Below are 11,856 nucleotides of genomic sequence, written 5' to 3' on the forward strand. Positions count from 1 at the left end.
TCGATATATATTAAAATCTCGATATATCGCCCAGCCCTATCACGACCCAACACATTTAAAAAAGTGTGTTCCTTCCTACCTGCTCAAATATTTCTGGAGTGTATTTTGGAGGGAATGATGAAGCTGGAGGGGGGGATGCGCGTCCATTGTCATGGCAGGCAGGTGGAATAGTGTTCATGGTTTTTCTGTGTTATAATTGCACTCCAAAGTATAACTGATGTGTAACCAAAACATAAACATGACAAAAGTATACATTCATTAACAGTCCAGGTCATGAACTCAGAAAGAAATGTGTTGATTTAAACTCAAAATAATTTTTAGCATGAACAACTAATGCGGCAGCTCTTTGTAAGTTCATTTGTAGCTAAAAGCTGAGTAATGTTTCAAGGATGATTTCTCTTTAAACTGTTGAAGTAACTTAAGAAAAAAATCTGCCATGTCCAAGCTGAAAGTACAACATGAAGTGTTGGCGTGTGTTTCAGGATGCCCGACCTGTGGAAGTAGCCCTATTGCCTTGTGAATGGCGACGCGGGCCGCTGCCTTCTTTAGACTGCCGTCCCTCTTGTCGCGCGCGTACATGTTTTTCTCTGAGAAGTTACAGCCCAGGAAATCAAAGTGGGCAGAGTTGACAGCAATCAGCCTCGGATACAGCATGTTCTCCACCTGCAGACAAAAAACAGGAACTTACATGTAGAATCTTGTTGCTGTATGGAAATTAACCAATATTTCAAGAAATCAGCTATTTTAAATCTTAATAAAAACAAAGAATGATTTACTTAAAGGAGCTTGAGGCCGGATTGTGGCAAAGATTTATGAAAAAAATCTGTATACATTTTAAGTTTTCTAGTAATAATGTCAAGATGAAGCGTTCCAAACCCAAAAGAATGATCCCTCTAGTGCATCTCTCCCGTTGCCTTTGAACAGGCTGTGTGCTGCAAAATGTGCTGCAATTCGGGCCCTCAAATTTCCCGCGCTGTCCTGCGGATGTGACGTCACATGACGCTGCATGTGCGTTCTCCCCGTTCTCCCCCGTGCCGGCTTCGCTGTTGGCTGCAGTACCCCCCGACGACCGTCGTGGTGAAGGGTGGCGCTAATGAGTCTCATTTCTTAAAAGGAGCCTCAAGCTCCTTTAAGTTAATTTTGTCTATGGATTTACAATTGAATTTGCTAATTCTTTTTTGTCCGTTGTGATGAAAGCGAAAGGAATTGCAAAAAACATGTAAGGTGACTAAAAAAAACAAAATGTTGTTGGACAAAAAGAATTAGCAAATTAAAAACAAAGAAGCTTGTTAAAAGAAAAATTATTAAATTTAAATTTAATGATTATGAAAATTATGATCACATACTTCGCTAAGAAATGCATACTTTCACTTTTGAAAGATGATTCCCCTCCAACTTTCAAGTTTTTTTTTTGGATCAAATTTCAGTTTTTTTACATTGGAAAAATTAACTTTGGAAAAATAGAATTTGGTTTCCATTATTTTCAAAACTGGAGAATTTTTCCAAAGGGGACCAATGAGTATCTCTATTTTCGAACTTGTGCCTTATATGTATGTATGTTTGTATGGATATACTGTATATATAGTTTGATATCGCTGTTGCTGCATTATATATATTTTTTTATGTATTTATTTATTTTTTTAAATATTTATTTAATTTTGTTCTCCCTTAATGTATGTTTTTTTTTTTTTCTTTCTTTTTTGTTTGTGTTTTTTTTTTTTCCCCCATAGGGTAATTATGGGGAGGGTAGGAATGTGGGTAGAATAGAAATCGTGAATGTGAATTGTGAAAATGATTGTGAAATAAAAAGATATATAAAAAAAAGAAATGTACATTTAATGCCGTTCTATAAATATTGATAACGCAAGACAGAAAGAGCATTTTCACCTGCTGGCTCTCATCAGGAAGATTATTTCCATACATGAAGCATCCACGTTTAGAGGCGTGGCCGTGCAAGTCCACATAATACGCCACCACCCGCCCTCCTGGGGCGGCGACCGACTCGTCCTCCCTCTTGTGCCACTTGTGGCACCGGTTCAGGTTCTGTGACAGCAGCTACGGTCTCGGGGAAAACTCGGAGAGCAGTTCTGGCCCCTTTCCCATCTCTGCGGTGGTCCAGGTGTTCTCCTCCATCACCATGGGAACCTCCAGCTGAGCCGGGTTTATGTCTTTCTCTACATTAACGTTGGTTCAAGCTGACTTCCAGAGCAGTGAGGGGGGGACCCTGATTGTGATTTTGCAGTTTACTGTTGAGGGGGGGCGGGCTGCAGGTTGGTGCTGCTGTTACTGTGGGGACGCTGTGCAGGCGGTTGTGTGTGTGATGGTAGAGCAATAGGGTTTTGGCTGCATAGATGGGAGGGGTGGAGCTCAGGGCTGGGGTTCAAGTATTGTCTGTTCAAGTTCACACCTCTGGAATCAGTTCTGAAAAAATTTACAAAAATTAAAATGAATAAATAAGGCAAACTGATAAACATGAGACCAAATTCAATCATATACAGGACTGTCTCAGAAAAATTTGAATATTGTGATAAAGTTCTTTATTTTCTGTAACGCAATTAAAAAAACAAAAATGTCATACATTCTGGATTCATTACAAATCAACTGAAATATTGCAAGCCTTTTATTATTTTAATATTGCTGATTATGGCTTACAGTTTAAGATTAAGATTCCCAGAATATTCTAATTTTTTGAGATATGATATTTGAGGTTTTATATAAACTATAAACCATGATCAGCAATATTCAAATAAAAAAAAGGCTTGCAATAATATCAGTTGATTTGTAATGAATCCAGAATGTATGACATTTTTGCATTACAGAAAATAAAGGACTCACAATATTCTAATTTTCTGAGACAGTCATGTACAATAAAACAGCAAATCTGCATATCTAACCACCAAAACCACATTTTTTTCACATTTTTAGTTTCTTCACAGGCTGAGAAATAAAAGTTTCAGCGGACAGCTTGAATAAAGAGAGAGGATCTGTAATCAGAGAGAGTTGGCACTGGCTGACACGTTTCACTGATACCTCGGATGCATCACTCTCAGTGACACAGCGATGCTGCTGGAAGGGTCAGCACTTGTCATTCAAACTCGCTCTTCTAACCTCCACCATGCAGAGCATGTTCACGAACATGAACTTAAATAACATCACAACAGCCGGCTTTCTGCAGTGCCCTGATTTCATAAATGTTAAGTATACTAGAAAAATGCTGTCCATATTCAGAGCAGAGGCGTGGAGAGATGTAGTTTCTTCAACTTGATTTCTCACCGAGGAAAAAAAATGATTAACTGGCTGTACACGCATACACATAAATTATACTTTTCAATGCATTCATATGCAAAAGAAAGAAATCAAGTCTGCTGTAGTGAACAGCAAACGAAGTAATGAACATAAAAGGAGAAAACAGCATTTCATCCTTGAAAAACGAATTTACTTAAATGGTTTATACATCAATGCTTATGTTAAATTTAATACCAATTTAAAACATTTTTCACTACCTTCAGATTTTTTTAAAAAACTGTCACAACATTAAGTGTTAATTAATGTTAACCTTTTAACATTAATACAGATTTTGACCTATAGAACACTATACAGAACAGATTTATAGACTCATTGATGTTGACCAGATGTTTCACATTTATTTCACTTTGTGAATGACAATAAAATAGACTGCTTAAAATGTAAAAGTTAAAAAATAATACCAATTTAAAAAAAATAATACCTCTGACAATGAATTTAACACTTTTAATGGCCTTAAATTTGGCAATTTTCATTTATCACTTTTTAATACTTTTTAAAACCCCGCGGAAACCCTGAACAAAACAAGTCAATATTTTAACATCGAAACACATCTGCCGTCATGAACATCAGCTACTTTACATATTATTTGTGTGGCATTTTGGTGTGAATAAAATGGCTGTATGGAAACTTATTTGAGGAAGAAACCAAAGTGAAACGACGTGTGGCATTGATTTTATGGGCTATATTAATATGTTAACTGGAGTCCTTTTATGTCTCAATGTAAACGCACTTGAAGGAAGACGATTTATTGACCACAGTAAGTCGGACACAGACAAGATACAGTAGGTGGTAGGAATGGGTGATATTTACCGTTCACGATAAACAGTCAAAAAAAATTCCCCACGGTAAGAATTTGTATCTCATGGTAAAAACGATAAATTCCCGGTGATGAAGTTTTTGTGGTAAAACTGATTTATGGAAGGAAGGAAGGAAGGAAGGAAGGAAGGAAGGAAGGAAGGAAGGAAGGAAGGAAGGAAGGAAGGAAGGAAGGAAGGAAGGAGAAAAAAGAAGGAAGGAAGAAAGGAAGGAAGGAAGGAAGGAAGGAAGGAAGGAAGGAAGGAAGGAAGGAAGGAAGGAAGGAAGGAGAAAAAAGAAGGAAGGAAGGAAGGAAGGGAAGGAAGGAAGGAAGGAAGGAAGGAAGGAAGGAAGGAAGGAAGGAAGGAAGATGGAGGAAGGAAGGAAGGAAGGAAGGAAGGAAGGAAGGAAGGAAGGAAGGAAGGAAGGAAGGAAGGAAGGAAGGAAGGGAGGGAGGGAGGGAGGGGGAGGAAGGAAGGAAGGAAGGAAAGAAGGAAGGAAGGAACGAAGGAAGGAAGGAAGGAAGGAAAGGAAGGAAGGAAGGAGGAAAAAAGAAGGAAAGGAAGAAAGGAAGGAAGGAAGGAAGGAAGGAAGGAAGGAAGGAAGGAAGGAAGGAAGGAAGGAAGGAGAAATAAGAAGGAAGGAAGAAAGGAAGGATGGAAGGAAGGAAGGAAGGAAGGAAGGAAGGAAGGAAGGAAGGAAGAGATGGTGGAAGGAAGGAAGGAAGGAAGGAAGGAAGGAAGGAAGGAAGGAAGGAAGGAAGGAAGGAAGGGAGGGAGGGAGGGAGGGAGGGAGGAAGGAAGAGGAAGGAAGGAAGGAACAAGGAAGGAAGGAAGGAAGGAACGAAGGAAGGAAGGAAGGAAGGAAGGAAGGAAGGAAGGAAGGAAGGAGAAAAAAGAAGGAAGGAAGAAAGGAAGAGGAAGGAAGGAAGGAGGAAGGAAGGAAGGAAGGAAAAAAAGAAGGAAGAAGGAAGGAAGGAAGGAAGGAAGGAAGGAAGGAAGGAAGGAAGGAAGAAGGAAGGAAGGAAGGATGGAAGGAAGGAAGGAAGGAAGGAAGGAAGGAAGGAAGGGAAGGAGGAAGGAAGGAAGGAAGGAAGGAGGAAGGAGAAGAAGGAAGGAAGGAAAGGAAGGAGGAAGGAAAGGAAGGAAGGAAAGGAGGAAGGAAGGAAGGAAGGAAGGAAGGAAGGAAGGAAGGAAGGAAGGAAGTGAAGGAAGGAAGAAGGAAAGGAAGGAGAAGGAAGGAAAGTAAGAAAGAAAGAAAGAAAGAAAGAAAGAAAGAAAGAAAGGATAAATTCCCGTTTATAACGTTTTTGTGTAACAAACATGGTGGATCTGAGAGCGAGATAGATTTATAGTTACAAAGGTGGAGTTGAATTGGTAATTTTTTTATCGTCATTTTAATCGTTATCGGGATAAAGGCCAGAAATTATCGTGATCATTTTTTTTAGTCCATACCGCCCATCCCTAATACGTGGTGATATTCATTCAGCTTGTTAGCAATGGGCTTTTCCAGTTGGAACAACACCAAACTGTGAACTGGTCTAACGAACAGCTTTGTACATTTAGTGATGTCTGTATTCTTTATGGGTATTATCTTTTCTCCCTCTCTGTATCATTAAGTATCAGCTTCTTCCTGGGTCAAAGCCCAGGGCTGGAACAGCGAAGCGTGCACAGTTTGGTCTCGTTTGATGTTAACATAAAGCATACTACACTTGTGACAGCAATGAGAGATGAAAAAGTCCAGTATTGTGTACAATAGGGGTGGACAAAAATATCGATATGGCAATATATTGCGATACTTTTCCAGCTGATTTAATATCGATATTAAAAATTTGAATATCGATTTTTTTTATTTATTTTTTTAAAAATATTTTTTATGCCCGATTTTTTTCCCATTCTATCACCCAGTGCTCCTACCTAAGTGACAGTCCTGGGAATTGCCACTCTCTACCAACCCTGGGAGGGCCCTGCACTGAGCTCAGGTTTTATTTCACGTTTTATTTCATTTTATAATTTATTTTTTATATAACACAATTGCCTGTCCTTAAAAAAGGAAAAATAATGGACAGAGGTTTATTTATTTATGGATTTATATCTATACTGACTGATCACTGTGCCTGTCCTTGGTTTTAGTACCATCTTTCTTGTGTTTATTATCATTTGCCACAGATAATTAAAGCAACCTCATACTAAATTTAATGTTAATTTCATATGATGTAAATAATATGAAAAAAATATACAAATATGTTGTAACTTTACCTTGTATAGTTATAATAAAACATTGTTTTGACTCAGTTTGTCCCATGAATTGTCACTATAATCTGATGAACGTGCAACTCGGATTTTAAGATCCATCACTATCATCTGATGTACATATATACAACTTGGATTTTAAGATGTGTAATGCATTTTTAAATTTTTCGGTGAACTATGTAGAATATAATAATCGCATAATCGGGATATCTCGATGTGTATCGTATCGTGGCTCAAGTATCGTGATGCGTATCGTATCGTGAGGTCCTTCCCAATACCCACCCCTAGTGTACAATATTCTGAAGATTCATGCATATGAATGTTACATTCTCACCTGTAGTGTCCGCGGACGACCCCGTCTGGGTTGAGCATGGGAATGAGCTTGAACACAAACATGTTGCGCAGCATGTTTGCTCGTGGGTCGTCTCTTCTTAGGATGAAGTTCAGGAAACCGTTGAACACAAAAGCTGAGGGAGTTTCCCCTGGGTGCACACGGCTGCTAAGAAAAAACACCTGCACACACACACAAACACACACGGGAAGAATATGTTTTGTCATTTTGCCATTTTAAAGCAAGTATACAACAGATTCTCCATTTAGGGTATCATCAAAGACGATAGAGGAGAGTTCTGGGATTGTTTATGATAAAGTGATACCCTCTTGCTGGAGAAGCGATGTGGTCTTGGAGTGTTGTCATCAGGAAACAGCTTGGGCAGACGGACTTCTCTCTCATCCTGCATGCCGTTGCAGTTGGTCACAGTGAGAAGATCCACCCTGTTACCATCCAGAGAGTAGCACAGCAACTCTCTGTGGTAATACACGGCACCAGGTGCACTGACAGCAGGAAGACAGAGACCGTTGGTGAAGAAAGTTTTGCAAATGAAGCTACCTTTACTAAAAAAGTTTTCTTAGCTTATAAAATCACAAAGTAGAAAAAAATACAACTTGATAAATAAAGAAACAGGACAAATAAATAAAAGTTAACTGAAAATAAAATCCAATCAGTGATGACCTCTTCTAATATAAATGAATTACTTACTGGAATATACTTCCAGAAAATCTTATTTCAACTACTGGCAGAGTTGAAGCTTCAAGAGGAGACTAAGAAAGGAAGTTCAAAAGAAACTGGTTGTTTTAGATTGTGTCTAATGGTTTTAGCGTATTGATTTAATTGAGTTAGGTGTTATATAAATAAACATATTTTATTGTTCTGCATTTAATTTCAATTCTTAGTATTTTATTTGGCTGAAGTTTTGTAACGTTTCCAGTTATTTTCACTATTTTTAAATTTTCTTCTATTGAAATACGTTTCTTTGTTTTTGTATTTGCCTCATTTAGTATGAACTTATTTATCTTTAGTTGTACTTGGATTTATCTTTAATCTATCTATTTTTGGTTGTTATTTGTTTTTTGTTTTGTTTTTTTCATTTTTTGTTTTTTTCATTTAGGAAAATTAATTTTCTTTTTTTCATTGTTTTCTGCTTATTATTATCTTTAGTTTTTATTTGTTTTTGTTTTTTTGTCTTGTTTTTCTTTTTAGTTGTTGTACTTGTTATCTACTTTGTTATATTCTGTTTAACTAACATTTTATGTTATACTGTAAAAGTTTTATAGAAATGTATATTTGTACTGTTGGACCCCAGGAAGAATAGTGGCTGCTGAGGCAGCAACTAATGGGGATCTGAAATAAATAAATAAATAAATAAATAAATAAAATTTGCAAATTAACCTGTGGTTGGAACATGCCACAAATTAGATACTATTGCATTTTTTTTTCCTAATAGTCAAACGTTATATCAAAATGTAACAAGCATTTCCTTCTGTTTTTGCAGACTCTGCACATAATAGATGATTTTTGCTCCTCGTCTCTCTTTTTAAATCCAAACCAGTTCCAGATAACGGATGAGGAAGCCTCGTTTAACAACGAGCTCCTCGCTCTCAGATCCGCCTTCCACCATGTTTGTTACACAAAAACGTCATCAACGGGAATTTATCGTTTTTACCGCGAGATACAAATTCTTACCGTGGGGAATTTTTTTGACGGTTTATCGTGAACGGTAAAATATCGCCCATTCCTACTAGGCAGACACTTATAATGTTTGTGAGGCAATCGTGTATCATTCTTGTGTTTTCCTCCTTCCTTCCTTCCTTCCTTCCTTCCTTCCTTCCTTCCTTCCTTCCTTCCTTCCTTCCTTCCTTCCTTCCTTCCTTCCTTCCTTCCTTCCTTCCTTCCTTCCTTCCTTCCTTCCTTCCTTCCTTCCTTACGCTCTTTCCTTCCTTTTTCCTTTCCTCTTTTCTCCTTTCCTTCCTCCTTTCCTTCCTTCCTTCCTTCCATCCTTCCTTCCTTCCCTTCCTTCTTTCCTCCTGCTCTCCTTCCTTCCTTCCTTCCTTCCTTCCTTCCTTCCTTCCTTCCTTCCTTCCTTCCTTCCTTCTTTCCTCCTGCTCTTTCCTTCCTTCTTCCTTTCCTCTTTTCTCCTTTTCTTCCTCCTTTCCTTCCTTCCTTCCTTCCTCCTTTCCTTGTTTCCTTCCTTCCTTCCTTCTTTCCTCCTGCTCTTTCCTTCCCTTTTCCTTTCCTCTTTTCTCCTTTCCTTCCTCCTTTCCTTCCTTCCCTTCCTTCTTTCCTCCTTCCTTCCTTCCTTCCTTCCTTCCTTCCTTCCTTCCTTCCCTTCCTTCTTTCCTCCTGCTCTTTCCTTCCTTCTTCCTTTCCTCTTTTCTCCTTTCCTTCCTCCTTTCCTTCCTTCCTTCCTTCCTTCCTTCCTTCCTTCCTTCCTTCCTTCCTCCTTTCCTCGTTTCTTTCCTTCCTTCCTTCCTTCCTTCCTTCCTTCCTTCCTTCCTTCCTTCCTTCCTTCCTTCCCTTCCTTCTTTCCTCCTTCCTTCCTTCCTTCCTTCCTTCCTTCCTTCCTTCCTTCCCTTCCTTCTTTCCTCCTGCTCTTTCCTTCCTTCTTCCTTTCCTCTTTTCTCCTTTCCTTCCTTCCTTCCTTCCTTCCTTCCTTCCTTCCTTCCTTCCTTCCTTCCTTCCTTCCTTCCTCCTTTCCTCGTTTCCTTCCTTCCTTCCTTCCTTCCTTCCTTCCTTCCTTCCTTCCTTCCTTCCTTCCTTCCTTCCTTCCTTCCTTCCTTCCTTCACGTACGTTGTGCGTGGATTTAACACAGAACTATAAATCATCTTTACACAAAAACTTCATCAACGGGAATTTATCGTTTTTACCGTGAGATACAAATTCTTACCGTGGGGAATTTTTTTGACGGTATATCGTGAACGGTAAAATATCACCCATTCCTACTAGGCAGACACTTATAATGTTTGTGAGGCAATCGTGTATCATTCTTGTGTTTTACCTGCTTGGACTGAGCTGGGCAGCATTGGGGTAACTGTCATCCAGCTGCTGCAGCATCTCCTGGGACTCGGTGTAGGAAAAAGGATAGGAGAAAGAGAAGTAGGTGGTAGCCCCTCGCACCTCCAAGAGCCGATGAGTGAATGAAAGGATGAACTGGTTATCCACAATCTAGAAAGCAGCAGAAGAAAAGATGAAGAGGCATATTTTTAGAGGTATAATAATAGCTTCACTGCCTGACTGATGCCCACGTTCTGCAAATGACAAGCACAGAAAACGTGCACCTACTGTACCTTAGATGTGGGTCGGTCCCGAATTCTTTCCCAGCGGTTTTTGCCAGGTAATGTGCGCACGAGGGGAGCCATGCCCTGGCTGTACAACTTCCTCTGATTGTTCATGTTCATCACATTAATCTTCATCAACTTCCCTGATGTCGCCCCCCGCACACTGAAGTAAAACCATGATCTGAAATTTGAAACCATGACATCACAACACATTCAGAGGTTAGGCCTGTGTTGAAAAAATTTGATTTCCCAATTCTAAATCGATTCTCATATTAATTCCTAAAAATCGATTCATATGAAATCAAAGATCGATTTTTTTTATTTTTATTTTTTGGGGGGGGGGGGGGTTATTTTCTTTTATTTATTTATGTGTTATTTTTTTTGGTTATTTTTTTGTTTATCCCCAAAAAAGTAATGTTTTGTTGGACACGAGAATAACTGGTGCCATGTTTTTGCCTTTAAATATGTTTAAAGGTATGAAAACATTAAAGGGTTCAGTTATAATTGCATAAATTGTCTATATTTCATTACTTTATATACTGTCTTGGGGTTACGTTTGCAAAAAATGCTAAAAACCAAATTCTCAAAAATTAAAAACCAAAATAGACCGAAAATGGAACAAATAAAAAGGGAATGTGGGAAAAATTAAAAACCGATTTCATCCGTCTCCGTTTCCTCCCTGGATCTGTTTGGTAATTCTGACCCACATGATGTTTCTGAAAGCAGTTCTATCAGCATTCTGGGAGCTGATTGGTCCTTACAGCATCATTAGCTGCAATACTTGCTGTTGAATCTCAATATAATACTAGTAGTAATATTTTGCATAACTACAGTCATATAATTCATGCAACAGCTCAAAAAACAGTTTTAATAACACTAACCCAAATCAATATCGGAATCGAATCAAATCAAATCTTGATAATCGATTCTGAATCTTAAGAATCGGAATCGATTCTTGACATTTGAATCGATCCCCAGCCCTACAGAGGTCTGTACACAAATTGAGCAAATAATTGAAGACACTTTTTTCTTCTCAAAATGGACATTTTAGCACCTGTTTCCGTTCTCGTGCTCTGTCCCGCCGCAGTCCGGCTGCGTCCACACATTGAACTCATAGTCGGGGGTGAGCTGTCCCCCCGAGGAGGAGCTCCCACTGGAGGCCGTGTCAGAGGGAGGGCTCGTCTTGCGCTTCTCCACCTTTTCAACTCGTGCCAGGTTTCCTGAGTCAAACTTGGAGCTAAACACAATGTTACCAAAGCGAGCCTCCATGACTAGGAACTCTGGCCTCTTTCACTGTTGTCCAACCAGTTAAATGTCAGTCAGAAGTCTGACACAGACAACCTGTCATAAGAAAGAGAGAGAAAATAACAACTGATAATACTGTTTCTTAGAGTTCCATTATCATAACGAAAACAACTGGATTTTACTAACTCAATATCAGACTTCCATAACTTTTCCATGTTGTTCCCAAATGTTTAAAGTCTGTTTTTGTTACTAGCTTCTTAAGCTTATATGGACGTTAGGGATGGGCGGTATGGACTAAAAAATGTATCACGATAATTTCTGGCATTTATCCCGATAACGATAAAAATGACGATAAAAAAAATACCAATTCAACTCCACCTTTTTAACTATAAATCTATCTCGCTCTCAGATCCGCCATGTTTGTTACAGAAAAACGTCATTGACGGGAATTTATCCTTTTTTCTCTCTGGCTCTCTGGCTCTCTGGCTCTCTGGCTCTCTGGCTCCCTCCCTCCCTTCCTCCCTTCCTCCCTTCACCATAAATCAGCTTTACACAAAAACGTAAAATATCGCCCATTCCTAACACACACGATAGCAACACTGAGATAATACTAAACCAACAAGGTTCAAACAAAGCCTAAAG

At 38.9% G+C, this 11,856-nt stretch overlaps 1 protein-coding gene across 1 annotated transcript; it reads right to left on the reverse strand.

The window, feature by feature from the left end:
* Positions 1-55: 55 nt before the first annotated feature.
* Positions 56-11,248, reverse strand: LOC133464812 (cytosolic carboxypeptidase-like protein 5). The gene is given in 11 exon segments (XM_061747000.1): positions 56-186; positions 189-217; positions 497-663; positions 1,888-2,181; positions 2,183-2,353; positions 2,355-2,421; positions 6,688-6,866; positions 7,010-7,187; positions 9,690-9,856; positions 9,979-10,150; positions 11,024-11,248. Coding segments are annotated over 11 exon segments (1,770 nt in total). The 5' UTR covers positions 11,239-11,248.
* Positions 11,249-11,856: the final 608 nt, after the last annotated feature.

This window comes from Cololabis saira, chromosome 18 (assembly GCF_033807715.1).
Source record: "Cololabis saira isolate AMF1-May2022 chromosome 18, fColSai1.1, whole genome shotgun sequence".
Taxonomy (NCBI): Eukaryota; Metazoa; Chordata; class Actinopteri; order Beloniformes; family Belonidae; genus Cololabis; species Cololabis saira.